Source organism: Hippichthys cyanospilos, chromosome 10 (genome assembly GCF_059441005.1).
Source record: "Hippichthys cyanospilos isolate Australia breed blue-spotted pipefish chromosome 10, RoL_Hcya_1.0, whole genome shotgun sequence".
Taxonomy (NCBI): domain Eukaryota; kingdom Metazoa; phylum Chordata; class Actinopteri; order Syngnathiformes; family Syngnathidae; genus Hippichthys; species Hippichthys cyanospilos.
Genome location: NC_142378.1, coordinates 5946405 through 5967132, shown reverse-complemented (window position 1 = coordinate 5967132; position 20728 = coordinate 5946405). Strand labels below are relative to the sequence as shown.

At 47.9% G+C, this 20728-nt stretch overlaps 2 protein-coding genes across 3 annotated transcripts; both read left to right on the top strand.

Annotated features, from left to right (window-relative positions):
- Positions 1 to 221: 221 nt before the first annotated feature.
- commd2 (COMM domain containing 2) lies at positions 222 to 3416 on the top strand. The gene is made up of 6 exons (XM_088425974.1): positions 222 to 376; positions 1047 to 1124; positions 1331 to 1413; positions 1508 to 1582; positions 1666 to 1764; positions 2203 to 3416. The coding sequence occupies exons 1-6, from the start codon at positions 310 to 312 to the stop codon at positions 2410 to 2412; spliced, it is 612 nt and encodes a 203-aa protein (XP_088282100.1). The 5' UTR covers positions 222 to 309; the 3' UTR covers positions 2413 to 3416.
- A 450-nt stretch (positions 3417 to 3866) lies between these two features.
- trappc8 (trafficking protein particle complex subunit 8) lies at positions 3867 to 20147 on the top strand. 2 transcript variants are annotated; one of them, XM_088425972.1, is made up of 29 exons: positions 3867 to 4180; positions 5514 to 5750; positions 6622 to 6705; positions 7830 to 7919; positions 7996 to 8170; positions 8735 to 8888; positions 9523 to 9610; positions 9802 to 10019; positions 10090 to 10205; positions 10287 to 10437; positions 10814 to 10914; positions 11219 to 11324; positions 11416 to 11547; positions 12524 to 12748; positions 13111 to 13216; positions 13283 to 13477; positions 13876 to 14039; positions 14321 to 14395; positions 14978 to 15080; positions 15158 to 15315; positions 15409 to 15839; positions 16115 to 16268; positions 16341 to 16437; positions 17372 to 17499; positions 17914 to 18117; positions 18196 to 18297; positions 18383 to 18522; positions 18696 to 18785; positions 19546 to 20147. In XM_088425972.1, exons 1-29 carry the CDS (start codon positions 4024 to 4026, stop codon positions 19778 to 19780), a joined length of 4416 nt encoding a protein of 1471 aa, XP_088282098.1. In that variant the 5' UTR covers positions 3867 to 4023; the 3' UTR covers positions 19781 to 20147. The 2 variants fall into 2 exon arrangements, with proteins under 2 accessions (XP_088282098.1, XP_088282099.1); XM_088425973.1 differs by lacking the exon at positions 6622 to 6705.
- The last annotated feature ends 581 nt before the right edge of the window (positions 20148 to 20728 follow it).

The following is a 20728-nucleotide window of genomic DNA, read 5'->3' as shown; positions in this document are numbered from 1 at the left end:
GCCGTATCTGGCCCCCGGCCCTCGAGTTTGACACCAGAGCGCTATGAGATGATGGCCCAAAATAACCTTTCGCAAATGAATCGAGTGAGAACATCAAACCGGTTTACGAAGATTAAACAACTCTGGCATGCATTTCATACAGTGACCGGAGAGGGCGTCCAATCGATTTGACGTTTTACGGAGTGAAAAAAAGGCGAAGAAGACAAAATGGAAGTGGGTGGAGACCCGTCCTTGACACTTCCGGCCTGAAGATTTCCTGTTGAGCTTCATTCGATTTGGGCAAAATTAAAAGTGAAACTTTGCTTCAACATGCTGCTGGTTTTGTCTGAGGAGCACAAAGAACACCTGAACTTCCTCAACACTGTTGGCGCGCCAGGTAAGTCATTCTCTTTTTTTGTGGCTGTTACGAGATGAACGCGAGCTACGCCACTTTCATCACTTCAAAATCCAAACACATTCTAAATACAATTCATTAGTACTGATAACAGCGTAGCGGAAGGACGGGCAAAATTTGACTCATTTCCAAACTTCGTGCCTATATTTTGTGGTCTCAATTAGTGTTGTACTTCCTTTTTGTTTTGCATCATCTGACGGAACATGTTCTGTGCATAGGCGAAAATTGTTTCGTGTACACGAAAGATTTATGTGAGCTGAGCACTATTTAGTCAATTGTGCACACAAAGTAGTTTTTTGCTCACACTATTGTATTTTTTTCATCATAACGAATATGTGTTTAACATTCTTAACTAGATCTCGAAGCACAATTCACTGTCATTCTTTCCTTAGCTTTTCTTGAAAAGCGTTTGTACAATAAACTACAAGCCAATAGTCATTTATGGCTACTGGACATTTGTGTTTTATTATATGGTAAATAATCTTGTAATATATATATATATATATATATATATATATATATATATATATATATATATATATATATATATATATATATATATATATATATATATATATATGAATTGATTCGGCTCCCATTTAAAACACATCAAGTCCTTGTCAAGGTTTTCACCAGTTTGTTTGCTTTTCAGTGGTCGGAGAGTTTGGGCGCATCGCACTGGAATTCCTTAGGAGAGGAATCAGTCCCAAAGTCTACGAGGGAGCCGCAAGTAAGTCGTTTGGCCCTTATGGTTTCAACACCTGGTGACCAAACCACAGGCCGGCCTGGGAGCTGTTTGAGGCCCCACTCTGCACTCACATCAAGCATAAACATTTCAGCATATTAAACATCAGCAACCTGTGATGTCGCGTTTGTGATATTGACCTTTATTTAGTTGGTGTAACCTATGAGCAAGGCATGCCTATGTGTTTGCAGGGAAGCTGTCGGTCCCCGTGGAAGTGGTGCAGCACGGCGTGGAGGGGCTCATGTATCTAATGACCCAGAGCTCCAAATGCATGGTCACCTGGCCACTCTCACACATCACTCTTGCAGGCTCTGTTCTCATTCACCACTCCACGTGCTTCCTTTGACCCTGTTCGTGTGTGTGCGTAGTTGTCTGATGTGGACTTTTTGGACTCGGTGTTGTCGCTGGAGTTTGCTGATGAAATCAACCAGAGCCTCCTCCAGGTGATGTCCATATTTTTTTTTCTTTTCTTTTTTTGAATGGCCCCTGTCAAACATAATCGTCAAATGATTGTGGGCTTTGCCAGATGTACCAGCAACATCGCAGCGAGATTCGCAGCATCTTGAGTCTGGTACCTTCCACCTTGCCCGCGTATCACAACCTGGAGTGGAGGCTGGATGTCCTGGTGAGTACAATCCCATCCCATCCCAACTAACCTTAACCCATGGAAACAATCCTGTCCCATACCCAAAGTACCAAAAAAAAAAAAAAACCTATCCCATCCCACTCATATTCCAAATCAGCCCCACTCTCGTTTCCCTTACATTTTTCTTTTTATGTACGCTTATGGAACGAAAAGTACAAATGACTTGGGATAGGCGCCAGCAAGCCAGCGACCCTAGTGAGGGTAACCGGCTACAGCAAATGGATGTTGTAGCCTACTTTGTCAGTTTGATCTGAGACTAATAGCTAATATATCACGTAGGGCATGGCATGTGTCGCCTTCATTAGAAGTCTTAAAAAGACTTTCGATTTTTTTTTAAATGTGTGCGTGCATGTGCACATGTTTGTTTGTGTGTGGAATGCATGTGCCCGCTAATTTGATGTCCTGCTCCCTTGGCAGCTGGCCAGTCGCTCCCTGCACCAGCAGGTGGCACCCATGTTGGTCACCAGGCTGCACCTGACACAAGAGAGCGCTTCTGGGTCGGAGAAGAGCAGCCGGGTTCTCCACATGGACCTGAGCACCCTTTTGCATCTCATCTCTATCCTGGAGGGGGCGCTGGCGACCTTGAAAAGCACGCACGCTCGACGCATCTTACGAAACATCAAATAGGCCCTCAACCATGTGCCGGGAGGCTAACGTCGCCGCTACACAAATCCGCAGTGCGGTTTTCATCATTCATAATCTTGCCAAGCCGCCAGGCGGCTGTTGTGTCTGTGCAATCAGAAAGAACCTCCGTCTCTCTACGTGACCGCCGTCGGCACCTTTGGCGGGAAATAGAAAATAGTAATGACGTAAATCTCTTGATTACGGTTGCTACATGCAAACGCAGATCCAGAGAATTTGGCAAATCTACACTTTGCCTGGAGTTTTTGACACCTTCAGTTTTAATTTAAAAAAAAAAAAAAACAGACATTAACCACTCGTTTTCAAGAACCCCGGCGACGGACACTAGCGAGTAACCTTTGACCTACGAGTACATAAAGTTCTCATTCAGCTCAAGGTCAATGTAGTAGTCAGTGCTTCTTCTTCAGCAGTAACATGATGTTTTTGCCCCCAAAGGTATGGTCGCAATATGCTTCTGTGGTAATGGGGTCTCAATTACCCCCCCCCCCCCCCCCCCCCTTATTAAAAAAGGTGGTAATTTTCACAAGAAAGACGTTTTGACATGGGAAACAGAGTGGCTGAAAATGAATGCGTTCTGAAAATATGACATAAATTGCCTTTGCAGTTGTCCATAAAGGTTTTCTTTAAGTTAGGAAATAAATGACAGCTTTTGTTTGGTTTTTGTGTGCGTGTGTCGTTGTCAGATTTTGAAAATGTATGCATATTTCAACTAGTAAAAACAATGATCAAAGTGGCTACTAAGCATTAACATGTTTGTCTAAAGACATTCCTGAGGCATTTCTTTGTGGCTGGAACTGTTCCCCTGTCACGGACATCTGGTAAATTGATGCCTGAAAGTCCAGCAGGACTCAAAGATGCAAACAACTTGAGGAGGCGCAAGGAAGTAGGGGGCAAGCTTCCTCAATATACTGGAAGCATAGAGACGCAAGTAAGAGCACCATTTTTTGCCTCAGCTGTATAATGTAAGAATAAAATATTTTTCCACTCTAGATGGTTGAGTCGAGGGACTCTTTATTTCCATCATCAATCTGCTTTGCCTGGCAGTGACTCGGGGGCGCCGTTGGGACAGAACGTTCATGCCCGAGAGAAAATCTCTGCACCTAAAAGTGAAAAATTGGATTTGATGTAAATCGGGACCCTTGATATTCAGCCTTCTAAATGGTAGATTTTATAAGGGCAACCTATCAGCAATTTTACATTATTCCGTTATTTTATCCCTTGCGTTTTACTTAACTCGATCCGCGTTTGGTTGGCGTCCGAATTGTTTTAATTAATGGCAGATCCCATGAGTGTCAAACGTTGGCAGCGTTTCGCCATTCGCGCTCCGAGCCCGACCTCCTTCCCCGCGAGTAACCGGGGGCCCCTAGGCAACTGTGTCTTTTTTTTCCTCAGGCACATTGTGGGACAGGCGCTCGGCGCTAGTCACATGATCCGACTATCCCACAAACCGGAAGAGACCCGTCAGCCAGCAAGGCCGCCGAGCCGCCCCGAGTCCTCTGCGGTTCCTCTCCAGGATGTGACTGTCGGCCCCGCCGCCGACCTGCGAGCGAGCGTGCGAGTCCCCGACGTCCACTCCTAGTTGCAGGCAGCCCGGCCATGGCGCAGTGTGTGCAGTCCGTCCAGGAGTTTGTCCAGGACTCGTTCGTGCCGATGGTGGCCGTGCTGTGCAGCGACGAGGCGGAACGCCTCACCCGCAAAAACAAGCTCAACTTCGCCGAGCTGCTCAGGCCTTTCTGCCGGCTTACTTCCGAAGGTGAGCCAGCGTTAGCCGCCCCGCCCGAGAGGGGGACGCGCCGTTCGGGTCCTTTTGGCTTGTTAGCACCGCGGCTAGCCGGTGACTAAGCAGCGACGGGCACCTGCCCGGACTTTGTGATACCTGAGCGGCGGGACTTTGACAGCGATTAGCCGGCGTGCTAGCAGGCCCGCGCTCCCACGGACTTGTCCTATTCGGTCGACTTCCCCGAAAACGCCCCGTTCCTCCGTCGAGCCACCGTCTCGAACTTTTCCCTGACCAACTTCGGTCCGTCGGCTGTCGTAGTTGAGCCTTCTTGAGCTTTCCTGTGGCGATGTCACATCCAATCAGGGCTGTCAAAAGTATCGCTCAAGTCTTCTTTCAGGACGCCATTAGGGTTCCAAATTAATGTTTCAAGCTTAACTACGTTTCTAAAAAGTTGGGTGTCAAGGACACACTACAGCATGTCACGTTGTCAAAAAAGCGTGCTTGGGGTTCCCGAGTAGTTTTGAGGAAGCTTAGGGTTTCCGAATGAGGATATCACGTCTGCTTAAGGCTTTAAAACCAAGGTTTACTTTGAGCATGTTTTGAGGTTTTACCTAGGGATTAAAATTGCGTTTTCAGATTAGGGTGTCACGTTGGTAAAGAAGGATTGAATTCATGGTTTTGAGTTTCATGTATGCATTTTAAAATGAGGGTTTCAGACCTGTTGGGCATTCTAAACCAGCGTTAGGGTTTAATGTTGGGGCGTCTAGGCTTGCGGACTAAACAAGTGTCATGTTTGCAAACGAGGATTTTAAATTTCTGTTGTTACTGATGGTAGCATTTCATTTTGGAGGTTAAAATGAGAGTTTGGGTCCTTGTGAGGGTTTCAAACCAACGTTTGGGCCTAATTTTAGGGTGTCGAGGTATCCAGACAAACAAGTGTGGTGTTTGTAAAGAAGGGTTTTGAGTCATGGTTTCAAACAATGGTAGAATGTCATGTTTGCAGTTTAAAATGAGGGTTTTGTTCCCATTGAGGATCTTAAATCAGCATTAGGGCTTAGTATTGGGGTGTCAAGGCTAACCGTAAACAAGTGTCATGTTGGCAAAGGATTGAAGGTTTGAAGTTGGGTTTTCACACAAGCGTAGGGTTTGGCAAAGGACGGTTTTAAGTTTAATTTACAGGTGAAAATGAGGGTTCACAACAAGGGTCACAGCTTAAAATGAGGGACTCGATTTGGTTGGTTTCAAACAAGTGCCGTTGTGTTGAGTGGGGTTCATTCATACATACACGCACGTATCTACAAGTAGTGCTACCCCACCAATAGAAAATGGTTGGATGCGAGCTAATGCTAACGCTCTTTCCATTCAGGTCACTTGCGGGACCCCAACAACCAGCTTCAGGTGGTCAAGAACCTTCGCATCTGCGTGACCAAGGTGGTGCCCGGTGCCGTCACGCAGCAGTCGGGCTCTACCCCGCCCCCGCCAGGTATCGCCCTCAGCCCGGGCCAGAAACGCCGCCTCAACCATGTGGTGCTCTCCTGCCAGCCACAGGAGGGCGCCGTCTCTACCGCCGTCACTTCCGGAGACTACGAACTAAGCTTCAACGGTAACTTTGATGACATTCTCATCCCTCGTTGCACTTTTATGGTTATCATCGTCGTATCGTCAAAGAAAAAGCGGGCGTGGAGGATTTCACTGGATGAAGATTGCAAGACAGTTAGGAATTCAAATGTGGGTTTTCAGGTCTGTGTTTTAATTGAAGGGTCGATCCAAGATTGGAGTTTTAAACCAAGGCTATTCAGACTGAGGGCCCAAACCAGGATTAGGTTTGTGTTAAATGTTAAAATCTCCGATTATAGTTTCAATTTGAGGTTGTTTTTCGAGATAAGGTTTCAAACAAGAGTGTGAGTTCAAGTAGGGTTTTGAAGTATGCGATAGGTTTAAAGTTATGAAATTTTAGAACCTGGTTTCAATGCCAGAAAGTCGTGTTTCAAGCCAGAATTGAAACTTTAAAGGAACGTTTCAAGTCTCAAGTTAGGGTTAAATGAGTATCTTAAATACGTCTCATGTTTTTAACCCTTTCACAAGCGATTTATTTTATTTTCCCCGAAGAAAATAAAACTTATGGCAGTGGGCCCAGCACTGGCTTGTTGTGTATGGAAAAGTTGCTAAATGCCAGTAGAATCCAGATATAGGTGTGTAATGAAGCGCCAGGATGGCAGTTGATGTTATTGCTACCATTCCTATACCCACCGCCATTTTTTCAAAAGCGCAGGGACACATTGTCCCAACGGGAGTGAAAGGGTTAAGGCAGGAATTTGTCCCCCATACTTTGAAAGTAGGGCTGGCACTATTGAAGGCTTCCAGACAATGTTCTAATTCGGGTTTGAAACCAGGGCTTCAAAGTTTCAAAGTCGGTTTTGCAGTGTTGCCATGGTGACACTTTCTTTTGGCCCCTCTCTGCTTCCACCTGTCAGATGAAGCTCTTAAATGTAACGCCCCCTGGTTCAGTTCGTGGAGAGACACGCTGAGGGAGGTGTGCGCCTCCAAGCTCTTCTCAGGTACCCCCGTCCGTCGTGTGTGCCTCACGTGTAGACCCTGTGGCCGTCCTCTAGATCCTATCGCTCGCTTTCCCGACGCTCTTGGTGCTCCTGTTGCTTCTGATTTTCCCGCGCTTCCTGCTCCCATCGCTTCCTTGTAGATTAGAAACGTCTTCACGTATAGAAATCACGCATGACTCTGTCAGGTGTTTGATGATTGCTTGGTGTGTAGGCGGTCGAGCGCATCCCAGATATCCGAGATCACAAACACGATGGCTCAACGTGTATTTTCCCGCTTTTCGTGCCGTTCTGTTCCCTAACTGTCCTGATGCTTCCTGCCAAGGTCACCTTCATTTCTTCTCTCAGATTTTGCTCTTTCAACATCAGCCCTTCTCAGATTTGCGAGCGCCTCTTTTGCGCAAGAATGTCCAGATTTTGTCTTCCCAAGACTCCGGATCCTCCTCTCGTCCCCAAATCTCCTCAGGTCATAATCTCTTAAGGTGACTATTTCCCAAGATTACCCAGAAGCGACTTTTCCAAGTCCTCTAAAATTGACATCCCTCAAAACATTTTTTCTCTTCTCCTGGAGCCTATTCTCCATAGAACTTGAGATTTTCTTTCTAAATCTTCATACTCATTGTCCAAGATCTGTTTGTGAACCTTCTTCTTTTATAGGCCTTAAAATCTCAACCTCTTTCAATATCTTCTTTCTTGTGAAGGTCTTCTCTGTCAAGACCACTGAAATCCTTTTACTTGGATCTGAGATCTTCACCGTCCCAAGAATATTCTCTTCTCCCAACACAACTTTACCCAAAAGTTTCAAGATAATTTTTAATCAAATTTGCCTCCAATAGCAAGATCTTCTCGTTCTTCCATGATCTTGTTCAGTTAAGATGTACCATGACTCTCTGCTCCCAGAGTCATTTTTTTTTCCTCTTAAAATTTCAAAATGAAATCCAAATCATCCATCATCCTCTTCTACCAAGACCATGCATTCTAAATATCAAAGACATTCCCATCCTTGTCCAGGTCCTTGGAAAATTCACAAGTTCTCCCTTCACTGGCATGTCACAGCTGGTGCGAGGTGTTTGATGACGCCACCGAGCCCGTCTTCTGATAGTGTTGGATGTTTTTTGTCTGCCCAGCGACTACGCCCTGGTTCGAGGCCTACAGGGAGAACTTCCTTCAATCCATGCCGGCCTCCGACCACGAGTTCCTCAACCACTACCTGGCCTGTATCCTTGCTGTTTGATTTCATTATTTTCCGCCTGCTCCGCCCGCCCACCTATGTTTCCTTTACCGGGCGCTCAGGCCTGCTGGTGGTGTCGTCCGGCGAGACGGTGCCGGTGGAGCAGTTTGTCAAGCTGTCGCAGGAGCAGCACCGCATCCAGCACAGCGGAGACTACGCCAAGCCCAAGTGGTTCATCCCCAACACGCTCAAGTACTACGTGCTGCTGCATGACGTCAGCCAAGGCGACGAGCAACGGTAAGGAGGCTGGGGTATCGGATTTGACGCTTCGCCGTGTCTACAGTATTACCTATCACTTACATCCTCGTCTTTGTTTTTTTTTGGATGCCACTTCCAAACAGGACACAATTTGTTTGCACATATTGTTTGCATGCAGAGTCGAGTCAACAAACCACTTCTTTGAGGTTAATTTGAGGACAGGCTTTTTTTTTCCTCCTCTTTGAGAACCACTGATTTAAAAGATGGAGTGAGGAAAATAAAAACATTTGTTTTTTTAAACTTAGCCGAAATGTTTTCTCATTCCTTTGCAAAATATAATTTAGAAGCACTGTGTTGGATGATTGCTTATACGCCGTTTCTACCACATGAAAGAAAAGTTTGCGTCTGCCTTTTTCCATTCTTTTATACTCTGCAGTAGAACAAATGTAGGGTGTACAAAATGCAGCCATTTCTCCAAGTGGATTCAACCACGGATGTACCTTCATGACAGTGTCTGATGTAACCTTGGTGTCACAAATTCTCTATTAGCGCCGGCTTCGTGTCCTTTCTGTTTACGTGTCGGCGCCACCGCGCTCCTTTCAGAGCCGAGGCGGTGTACGAGGACATGAAGCAGAGGTACGGCCCTCAGGGTTGCTACCTGCTGAAGATCAACTCCCGCACTCTCCCCGCCGAGCAGAACGAGCAGATTCCGGACCCGTGGAGTCAGTACCTGCACAGAAATGACCTACAGAGCCAGGTCGGTCCAGCCAACGCTCAAACTTGCGTCACTTAAGCAAACGATCGCTCCCGAGCCGTGATTCATCACAGCTGACATTACAAGAGTTAGGCCCACTCTTCAATCATTTGACCTCTTAATTCAGGTTTTGAACACCAACTGTTCAAACTTGTTCATCAGTCACGGTACATGGCTCCAAAGTGCCCACAAAAAGACCTCAGCTCTATCTGAAAGTCTTGATGTTTTTCGGTAATTGTGAGGCAAGCCTGGGTGTTCTTGTCAGCAGTATTTTGGATTTTTTTTTTTTTGATCCCCTGCGGTAGGCAGCTTGTGGACCTAGGCCTGCCACAAATTGTAAAAACTTAACCCAGAAAAGTAATGTAACCCTAAAAGATTTGTATTCACCTACCGATGCCACAAGATGGTGGCAAAGCACTTGTTTCCCAACTCTACATTGCTTTTGCTGGACCAAATGAACTTTTACCGCTCATCTCAATCAAAAAACCCAGATGATGGTGTCCAAGAAGTACTTTTAATCTTAAGAGCACAAACGAGTATATAGGTTAGTTTTTCAGCAAACACAGGACCTAATATTGCAAATGAGCAAAAATGTAAATATCCTGACAAACACTGTGTTGTCTTGGTGTGTTTTCAGGATCAGCTGGATGAAGATGGCGCTCCAGCCGTGAGTTCTCCTACGGATGAAAACTCCGTCAACGCAACTGAGGAACCTCATTCTGCAGGTGCGGGTCACTTCCTTGTTTTTCAGCTCTTTTTGTTTAAATCAAGTTTTGAGGTACAGAATAAGGATAAGATGAACTGATTTTAGGAAGCGATTGAAATGTGGTTTTCTCACACAGGCCACTTAAAGAAAACTTTCATCTGCAAAGTTCAAAGCAACATTGTTGTGACTTGCTTCATCTTTGCGGCGTAGATGGTGGCCATCCTGACCCGGACACTGTGAGCAGCTCAGACGGCCTCGCCCTCGCCGATGGCAATAAGGGCTCCAGGGAGGCGGAGAGTACGGCGGGCGGGCACGGGGCCTGTCTGACCCTCGGCGACCACGACCACATCCGCCAGTTCGTCCAGGAGTTCACCTTCCGTGGCCTGCTGCCTCACATCGAGAAGAACATCAGGCAGCTCAACGACCAGGTGCTGCCCGCGGGCGCGGCGTCCTTTCGCCCGATCCCACGGCTCAAAATCGTATTCCTGTCCTCTGCAGCTGGTGTCCAGGAAAGGTTTGAGTCGCTCTCTGTTCACGGCCACCAAGAAATGGTTCGGTGGCGGCAAAGCGCCTGAGAAGAGCGTCAGTGAGCCCAAGAGTACCAGCGGCCTCCTGTAAGTGCATCCTCGTTCTCGCGGAGACCTCCGTCCTTCTGTTCCATGTTCTCATTTTTGGATCTTCTTGCGCCATGGCAGCTACCCTCCGGAGGCCCCGGAGCTACAGATCAGGAAGATGGCCGACTTGTGCTTCCTGGTGCAGCACTATGAGCTGGCCTACAGCTGCTACCACACGGCCAAGAAGGATTTCCTGTCAGACCAGGCCATGCTCTATGCCGCTGGTGCCTTGGTGAGCACAACAACACACAAACGCACGAGGAGTTAGTCAAATCTTCAAAACGAGATAGCTGAGCATGGCTTTGTGTTGCGGCTGCTTCATCCGTGGCTTAACCCTTATGCTTTGGTCAATATTTTGAGCAAGCGGAACCATAGAGACTTGTAGTGGATGAGCCAGTCAAATTTTATTATCATGTCTTCAAGAAAACAAAAAAAAGCCAATCCTAGTAAGGGATAAAAAAGTTTTTTTGGAGTAATGTCATTGGCAGTAATGTACAAGAGCGAAATGGCAAAAGAAGAGATTGCTTACTTAAGCTACAGTATGTCAGCCAGCTTTCTTCAAGTTCCTGTTCTTTCATGACAATCTTTCTTCTTCGTTGTCTATCTAGGAAATGGCCGCAGTGTCTGCCTTCCTGCAGGCTGGAGCTGCGCGGCCGTATCCCGCACATTACATGGACACGGCTATCCAGACCTACAAAGATGTCTGCAGGTAGCAAACAACTGCTAACTGTATTACTGTACTGTACTACACTGCATTTATTTGCACCAGAAAAAAGTCACAATAATTATTTTGTAGCAAGTTAAAAACTATTACCGGTCCATGTTTTTGTCGCAGATTTTACCCTAAAGCAGTTAGATAAATAATGTCGTTTCTTTCGTACAAGACAACATTTCGTGATTAGATTGCGAATGGTGATTCTGGAGTGAGCGTGGGATCACCATTGCGCCGCGTCATTGTCCTTCATCTCATCCAGCAAGTCCATGGAGTTGACCTTTGTGTGTCTCCCTGACAGGAATATGGTGCTGGCTGAGCGCTGCGCTCTCCTCAGCGCAGAGATTCTCAAAAGTCAGGGAAAATACTCGGAAGCTGCCACGCTGCTCATCAAAATGACCAGCGAGGTGAGGAATCTATGCAATATCAGGCTCCAAGTTCACACTCGATACGTTAAGTTTGGATTATCTTCCCCATTTTGTGACGTTTCCGCTTCAGGACTCGGACCTGCGCAGCGCTCTGCTTTTGGAGCAGGCGGCCCACTGCTTCATTAACATGCGCACTCGCATGCTGCGCAAGTTTGCCTTCCACATGATCCTGGCGGGTCACCGCTTCAGCAAAGCAGGCCAGGTGAGCCTCCGAGCGACTGCTTAGATACCTTTGAGGAACGATTTATCCTTTGAAATCCTTCCACTAAAAGGAGATTGTCAAGACAGTAGTTCACCCAACTGACACGTGCAAATACACGAGTGAAAAAATTGTGACTTGCCTAAATGGATACTGAACTTTAGACGGTTTCACTCGTGAACTAGGTGCCGTTGAAGTGAAAAAATAAATGCTATTGCAAACATTAAAGCGGAAACCCATTATAAAAATGGAAGCACAACAGCAAATCAAAAATCGCAACCAACAAACAACCCAAAAGAGAATTAATCACAAACAAAAAACATAAACACTACTCAAAGAATGAAACAGTTATAGAAAATCAAAGACATTAACTAAACAAAAAGCAAAAAGACAAAACGCTACCGCAAATCAAAAATCACAAGCAAACAAAAAAGAGGTTTGGTCATGTGATTGTCAGAAAGCTGAGCCACATAGTTTTACTTCTTCCCGCGGGACGGGACTTGTGGTTTCCTTTTTTTCTTTTTATGATGGTTTCTGCCTTGCAGCGGTATATATTTTTGTTCTTTTATTTGTGTTTGTTCATTTATTTTTTCCCACATATTTGAAATAAACTATTGCTATCTATAAACTATAGTTGTTACCTGAGCCTTGAGTTCATGCAGTGTCACTTACACGCAAATATCATTTTTCGACAGCAGTCGGAAAACGTGTTTTTAAATTCATTTTTGTGCGTGAACAATGCATTTGGTTATCCAATGAATTTTTGACAAAACGTTAACTTTTTACTACTGTTTCGTATGTCTGTATTTAGGGCTACTCCACTTAACCTGCCTGATATTTGCCACTGTAGATTGACACTTGCTTAAAATTATTGGACCCGCCCCCAAAACAAAAAAGGATTTTTTTTTTTTCCTCGAAAAATACCGGGGATGCTTTCTCTTGGTTGACTGCTTTGCTCTGCTCTTGATTTGTGCGGCAGAAGAGGCACGCGCTGCGCTGCTACTGCCAGGCCATGCAGGTGTACAAGGGCAGATCGTGGTCCCTGGCCGAGGACCACATCAACTTCACGATCGGCCGCCAATCCTTCACTCTCGGCCAGCCTGAGAAGGCCGTGCAGGCCTTCAAGCAGATCCTGACCAACGACAGTCGGCAGACGGCCGCGCAGCAGGGCGCCTTCCTCAGGGAGTACCTCTTCGTTTACAAGGTGACGTGCCATCCGCCAGCTTTGTATTTTTGTCCTTGCGGACAGATGCCGCGTCATCTTCCAAATATACTGGCCGAAGATGTACGATACATCAAATCAATCATTGCTGAATTACGAATGCGATTAATTTCTATTCAACATGCAAATGAGTACTTATCAATGCATATGTTAACATATAGCAAAGGGAAACTCCTGGCTCAAACAAATGCTAACAAGCTAAACGCATACAAGGCAGCACTTCATTATTTCATGGTTACCATTGTTCAATTTGCAGCATACTTATACAATGCTCAAAAAACGTTGACCTTCACCTGCACGGAAGCCTGTAATGAGTCTCTTGCGCTTCACGGCGTGTCTTTCAGACGGTGATCAGCCGGAGTGGCGTGCGTCTGCCTCACCTCCCGCTGCCGTGCATCCGCAGCGCCGCCACCAGGGTCTACTTCGGACACGAGCGCCGCCTGGCAGAGGGTAATGCGCGCTCCGGCGAGAGCCCCGCGCTCAGTTTGTGACACGGGGCCGACGTGGCGTTGGCAGGTGAGAAGCAGGCCGCCACCCACGTGTCACTGGACCAGGAATACGACGCCGAGCAGGCGGGCATGTGGTGCAGGCTGGAGGAGCAGCTGGTGGCCGCCGCCAATCGAGGAGGGGTCCCCGCCAACTTCCAGCCCAGCCATTGCTACCTCAACAGCCAGACGGACAACCTGCGCCACCCGCTGGCTGTTGTGGAAGGTACAACAGTGTTACATTCATGCCACCTTTCTCAACATAAAAGCACAGTTCTAGCACACACTGTTTGGCTCAATAGTTTTTCAGTAGTCACATTCACTTTTGCGCTTGTTAAATAAGTGCATCTTAAGTGACACCACGTGGCCCAAACTGTACTTCATGCTTTTAATTTGAAGGTGCGGCTTTCAACAGGATGTTACGCAGTTTGTTCGTTGAACCCTTTCTGTCAAATAATGTGTATGAAAACCAAAGTAATTGAGCAAAAATCTTGAAAAAAAAAAAATGATTTCCCAACCCTAAAAAGTGGGATTATTCTGGAACGCAATCCCTTTTTGTGAGGTAGTGGCATGGCTGACTTGCCGTCCTTAATATTGACACGCTTCCGGCGTGCTGCTTTGCAGAACCGGTGATGGTGGAGGTGATGTTCAGGAACCCTCTGAAAGTTCCTCTGGCGCTCTCCCGCCTCTCGCTGCTCTGGAAGTTCACGCGGGACGGCCACTCCGCCGATGCCACGGAGGACGCCGGAGAGGAACCCGTCAGCAACCGGGACACTTTGGAGCAGGAGGTCTGTATGCGCCACACCTTCCTCAAGGCAGGATGTTTGTTTTGTGCTCGTTTTTTGCCTATTTGTATGTTGTTTGTTTGCTTGTTCCGCTGTGGTTGTGCCAGCCTGACTGTGCAGTCGTTAGTTTTTGTTTTGTGTTCACTGATGTGTTTGCCGCCTTTTGCTGTTTGTTTGTGTGCATTCATATTTGTATATTTGTGTGTGTGTGTGTGTGTGTGGGGGGGGGGGGGGGGGGGTGCTCTTTTTGTGATGGAAGCTTTGATCACGTTTTGCCTTTTCAGACAACGCAGAGTGATGACGTGGTGACTGCCGAGACAATCCTGGACTTCCACTTGGCTCCCGAGGAAACCAAAATGGTGAGGGTGTTAGCCGCTAAGCGGTATTAGTTGTTTTTATAATGCATAGCTATCTTTTTCAAGATCTTGACCATAATTATGTTGTTGGTTTCGTGCACATAATAATCTAATAGTAACACTCTTGAAAAAAAAAAAAACAATCTCAGAACGTATCAAGCATCTTGATTTTAACTAGTGTTGTTTCAATACTATTTTATGGCCGCGGATTCCGATTCTCAGCTGTGCATTATCGACAGATACCGTACCAATACCCCCTTATTTGGATTTTCTTATTTTCTTGAAAATGGCACACTATCTCTTTTTACTCTCCTGAGGCACAAAAGTCAGAATATCTTGAATCAGCATGCAGTTAACGTCACGCCAAGATGCAAGCTGCTGCTTTCAAGTTCCGTATTAGTATGGGAAAATGAAATCGGCAAGTGATTGACATAGTACATGCCTACGCCACCATTTTGGTGCAGTTTTGGGACTCATCCCGATAACGGTATCGGAATTGGAGCAGCACTAGTTGTAGTCATCTCTTTTAGCGTCTGGAACATAATCTCTACGGAGCACATCAATGTTTGTGACGTCCGAACTCAGGCTCGGCTGCGGCTGCTGCCGCATCGGACGGGCTGCCTGAGTATCACCGGTGTTGTCTACGACCTGGCCGCGGCATCCACGCCGGAAACGCCGGACGAAGACGGTAACGTGAGCGCGGCCGACCGAACTTCGGTTGTCCGCCAATCGCCTGACCGCCGGCGCGTTGCTCTTCTCTCTCAGGGCCGCAGAAGGCTGACAATGTGGTCGTGGGCGGCAAGCAGGACCTGAAGATCCGAGGCCCGCGACTCAATCACACCAAAGAGGACAAAATGTTTGTGCGCTACGGACCCGATCGGCGCTTGGAGCCAATCATCACGCCGCCTATGCCCCTCATGGAGGTAAATTCAGTTGCACGTTACACAATGGAACAGTCACCGGTGTTAGCTCGCATCGAGACCATTATGACGCGTCGCCCTTTTTGTGCCCGTCAGGTGTTTTTCCTGCAGTTCCCCACGGCTCTGCTTTGCGGCGAGATCAGAAAGGCGTACGTGGAGTTCTGCAACGTGAGCGGCGTGTCCCTGTGCGGCCTGCGGGTGGCATCCACTCACCCCGACTTCTTCACGTTCGGGAGTCCGTCGGCCGGCACGCCCCTCACGCCGCTCAGCCCCGCCTCGGCCGAGAACTGCTCGGCCTACAAAACGCTGGCGGCGGCGCCCGGGTCCGCGGCGGCCCGCGAGACGCTGGTTTCGGCCGACGACTTCGGGCCCGCGTCCGACGTGGTGGACATTCCCGTCGGCGGCCCGCTGCAGCCGGGTCAGTCTGCGCAGATTCCCCTCTGGCTGCGAGGACCCGACCAGGAAGGAGTCCACGAGATCAACTTCCTCTTCTATTATGAAAGTCCTGAGAAAGGAAGTAAAATCAGGTAGCCCTAACCTCAGCATGTCACTGCGTGATCCACACGTATCTGCATTTATTCTTCATCCTCGCACTTGTGTACAAAAGCAAGGGTTTCTTCTGAATAGTAAAGAGCAAGCGGTAGAAACACGATCGGTCACTGTCAGTTCCCCTTTGGCTCAAAACCCCACTTCCAGCTAGAGGTTTTGAACGATTTGATTTCATGGATTTCATTTTATGTATTACTGTGACATCAAAATGCGTTTGAAGCAGACGAGACCACGCTGCGCTCTTCCTCCTCAGCCACCGTGTGGTTCGTCATTCGGTCTTCATCTGCGCCAGTCGCTCTCTCAGCGTTCAGGCGTCGGCCCGAGCCAGCAGCGTACCCCCTCAGCAAGGACCGGAGCGGGACGCCGGCGGCACGCTGGTCTTCGTCGACGTGGAGAACATCAACACGGTGAGCGTCCCGGCGCCGTGCGACGCGCGGCCTCGGCTCATGCTGGCATGCCGCCGCCCCTCCTCCTCTCAGAGCGAAGCTGGAGTGCGTGAGTTCCACGTGGTCCAAGTGTCCAGCGGCAGTCAACACTGGAGCCTCAGCAAGTGCATCAACCCGGCCAAGGAGAAAGGTACAAAATGAGCGACCCTTCGGACATGACCGCGGCCGGGGCCCGCTCGCTTGACTTGCTAACGGTTAGCAGACAACCGCTGGCGCTACGCTCATTAAAGCGCCGGTGTCCAACTCCAGTCCTGGAAGGCTGGTATCCTGCAGGTTTTCGAAGCCTCTCCGTCCAACGCACCTGATTCCAATGATTAGGATCATTTTCAAGCTTGCTAACAGGCTAATTGTTTGAATCAGGTGTGTTGGGGAGAGAAAACGGTCCTCCAGGACTGGACTTTGAAACATGTTTAAGGGAGACTTAACCGTTTTCAACAGTTAAAAAAAAAAAAAAAAAAACATTACCTTGATAACTTCATTATTTTTCATGTACAATAAATACCTTAAAAATGGCGATCTGGGCTCAAGTAACAACTAATCACGCTCCGCTTGTGACCGTCAAATGATCAAACCTTGACAACTGGTGAGCACCCTCAACACATATCATGTCGTTGGCAAGGGACAGTAATAGGTTTGAAAAGGTATTCATTGGAAATGGAAAAGAACCATCAATTTAATGATGAAGCAAATATGAATTTTTCCAATGCTGAAAATCACCAAATAAGTATCCCTTAAATGGTGCAAAACTCATTTTGATTCAATTACTCCATTTATGGGCTAAGTGGTAAGATAATCACTTCTGCAAATATTTGGGAGCTGTGCACACGTGTATTGAGTTTCATGTAAAGGTGAAGGGATGGAAGCGCACATGAATATTTGTGTTCAGGAATGTGTTAGTTCATGAAACATCATGCGTATTTTTGAGGCTTAATGAGTCATTTTATTTATGTGTGTGCCCCCACATCTGACTTTTTTTTTATAACTATTAATGCACAGAATAGATTAATGTATTTGTAGGGTTTAAAGCAGTACTGACTTCCTGTTTGGTTTTGTTCCCCCTTCAGACTGCAAAGTGAGCAGCAGAGAACGAGCCAAGCTTTGCTTTCGAGCCACGCCGTGCAAATCTCAGCAAGGTTCCGCCGACCACGGCAAGATGTTCACGTTTGCCGACGTCAACCTGGGCAACGAGAGGGTATGCTGAGTTTTATTGTGCACATACGGGTAAAAAAACATATCTGCAGCATACGTGTGGAATAGGATTAGGGCCTGTGAAAAATATTGGGAAAAAAAGTTCATTTTTTCTCTGACTAAAATAAGTCTCAGAACTACGCCAGGATTTTCACCTTGAAGCAGTGCTTCTCAAGCCCCGCCCTCCTCCAGGAAAGAGAAAAAAAAACTTTCGCACCCCCCCCCACTCAAAGCACTGACTATAAATAAGCGTATTATCTATAAAAAATGTATAACTACACCTGAACCCATATTTGTCAAGCAATAAAAATCAACTTTCACCACCTGCTATTTTTCACAGCGTTTATACAGCTTAGTGTAAAACTGAAAAAACTAAACATAATAACCAAGTGCCCCCCCCCCCCCCCCCCCCCCGCAGATAGTCAGTTCGGCCACGCCGTGCGGCGACTTCTTCTTCCGGTGCCGCCGGACGTCCGAGTCTGGGCGAGCCGAGGACGCCCGCGCGGCGGGCTGGAGGACCCCGTCCGGCAACAGGAACCTGAGCGAGGACGCCGGGAAGGACCTGCTCCGCTTGGTCGACGGCTGTGAGCGGCTGGACCTCAACATCATCGTCATCTGGAAGGTCAACTCGCGCGCAGCGCGTGTCACAGAACGCCGGCGTCTTTCTGCGCGTTGTTTGACCGTGCGTGCGTGCGTGTAGGCGTACGTGGTGGAGGACAACAAGCAGCTGATCCTGGAAGGTCAACTCCACGTGGCGCTGCAGGCGATAGGCAAGGAGGCCGCCTCCCTCGCGCCCAAGCAGGTGGGGCCGCCTTCGTCTCTCGCCTTTGTTTTACCGTCGGCTTTCCGATCCAACGATCTCAAATCTTGTCTCGCCGTCTTGTCAGGAAGCTCAGGAGATGGTTCTGCTCAAGTTTAAGTCTGATCCGCCTCCCCCCGCTGCGCCGCCGTCCGCACAGCTCTCGCGACTGGTTAAGAGCAACCTGCACTACTCGGAGATGCACGCGCACGACTTTGCCCGCGACAGGTCACACGCTTCACAAAACAATCAACATTTTTGCCAATTTTCTGACATGCCGCAGACCAGATCCTAAGAAATTTGTCTTTGTCCATTTCAAATAAATGTCCCTTTGTTAACAAGAGTAGCAAGCTCTCAGGTAGACGAAGGCCCGTCCTAAATGTTGTTTTTCCCCTGTGTAGTGTCTGCGTGGTTCCCGTTGGTTTGGTTTTGTCCAACTGCTGCTGGACTGATGTGGATGTCACTGTAGACCTCAGGCACAAAACCAGCAGGTGAGTGCGTGGACCTCAGCTTACCCACTCACATAACATACAACTCCTAACATTGTCAAATAGAAATATGGATTGACTTTCAACCCCTCAAAAAGGGCCATCAGTCCTATCAATAAAACGTATAACCTGCGCCCCCTTTATGTACAAAAATAGCAAAACTAACAGTTACATGTGATATTGGAAAAGGAATATTTGAGATGTCATGAATGTATTATGACTCTTGAAGACTTTTGCATCGTGGGAGTCCAGGCTAAGCCACTCGTCAAAAGTCACTGAAAGCCTTGGAAATGTCACAAGTTGGCCGCTAGCGCTGCCCGGTGGTTTTGCTGTGTCAACACAAAAAATTCTATCGCGCGCCATTTTCTAGTTGCCGTTAAAAGGATTTGTGCAAAAATTGGGGGAAATGCATGATAAAACATGGGCTTTTCAATATGTCCAAAAATGACAAGACTTCCGATTTTGAATGGCAGGAAATGAGTCCGACATCGGCTAAATTCGACACCCTTAGGGTGTACCTCTCGTTTGTGAGCGTTTAGAGAGGATGGTCGACATGTTGTGACAATCCGTGCAATGTTTTGACCTCTAGCGTATGCTTTTCCTTCATCACCAATCCGAAATATCAAAAAGCCCCAGTCGGCTCCAAATTTCCTGCGGGTGCAAAGAAATAGTTTGAACACCCTGGAAAAATAAGGTGGGCGGAGTCAGACATTTTGAAGTCCTCCTCCGGGTCGGGCAGCCAAAAATCTGACTTGTCTTGTAGTTCGGAGTGGAGCGAGGGCACCTTCACCTGGGTGGGACAGACCCGCTACCGGCTGGCGCTGCGTCCCCGCCAGACGCGGCGTCTGGAGCTGCGCGCCTGCTTCCTCGGGCCCGGCGTCTACAACATCAACACGGCCGCCGTGTGCGCCGCGCCCGCCTCGGGCCACGCCCGGCCGGAGGCGGCGCAGCGCTGCGCCGGCCCTGCGCTCGTCGTCATCGCCGACGCCGGCCAGTGACGCGCGCCCGACGAAGAAGAGGCGCAAAAGGAAGGCTGGCCGGGAATTCCCTCGCTGTCAAGCGCGTGCATGCAAAACGCGTGTGTTAAACGTGGGAAGTCCCGCCGGGTCTCGTCCCGCCTGGCCACTCCCCGCACGGCGCTAATTTTGACCAAGTAAACGAAAGTTGCGCGGCGGACACTCCGGGAGCGCGCCGTCGCGCGATCGGCGCCGACCTCCAGAAGAAGAAAGCGTCGACGGCCATCCCGCTTTGCTTTTTAAAAGTCCCGACAAGGCCGTGGAAGGCGCCAGCTGTGTTTATGGTGTACTATATTTATAACACATATCATGTACATAGAAAATAAACCAACTAATTCTCCAGTGACGACATGCTTGTCTTGTTTGGTGATTTGGGGCGGAATGGATGTTGAAGGGCAATCATGCATTTGCTGGCACAAACCAATGTTTACTGCAGGGGTGGGGGGGCTTGGTGTCCCGCATGTTTTCCAGTTCTCTCCTAACGCACCTGATTTAAACCACTAACTCATCGAGCTCTGCTGGAGCTTGAAAATAATCCTAAGCATTTGTATCAGGTGTGTTTGAGAAAACGGGAAAACGTGCGGGAGGCCGGCCTCTGAGGCCTGGAATTGCCCACCCCTGGTTTACAGGAATCATTTGTCTTTTGCCTGCCTTTTATTTTTTTGGCCCGATATCTGCTGGAGGTAAAAGTTTGACTCTAAAGCTCCTGTTAGTTTTCCTTGGTAGCGTTAATGATCCGCCCTCTTTCAAAGTTACGCTTTACCGTGTACGCGTTTTTTTATATACTGTTTAACAAAACAGCCTCGATTTCCCCAACATTGACCTCTACCATCCGGGAGAGCACTGCTGGCGAAATGTGGTACTGCACCCATTCCGCTCAACTACAACTATATATAAGTGTTGGTCGTCAACACTTTAAGTCATCTAATT

Bases quoted from the DNA above. Each gene is read 5' to 3' on its own strand.
- commd2 (XM_088425974.1), top strand. From the start codon at position 310: ATGCTGCTGGTTTTGTCTGAGGAGCACAAAGAACACCTGAACTTCCTC. The intron at 1,125-1,330 runs GTAAGTCGTTTG...ATGTGTTTGCAG, and splicing joins AGTCTACGAGGGAGCCGCAA to GGAAGCTGTCGGTCCCCGTG. The intron at 1,765-2,202 runs GTGAGTACAATC...CTCCCTTGGCAG, and splicing joins AGTGGAGGCTGGATGTCCTG to CTGGCCAGTCGCTCCCTGCA.
- trappc8 (XM_088425972.1), top strand. From the start codon at position 4,024: ATGGCGCAGTGTGTGCAGTCCGTCCAGGAGTTTGTCCAGGACTCGTTC. The intron at 8,889-9,522 runs GTCGGTCCAGCC...GTGTGTTTTCAG, and splicing joins GAAATGACCTACAGAGCCAG to GATCAGCTGGATGAAGATGG. The intron at 16,438-17,371 runs GTACAAAATGAG...TTCCCCCTTCAG, and splicing joins CAACCCGGCCAAGGAGAAAG to ACTGCAAAGTGAGCAGCAGA.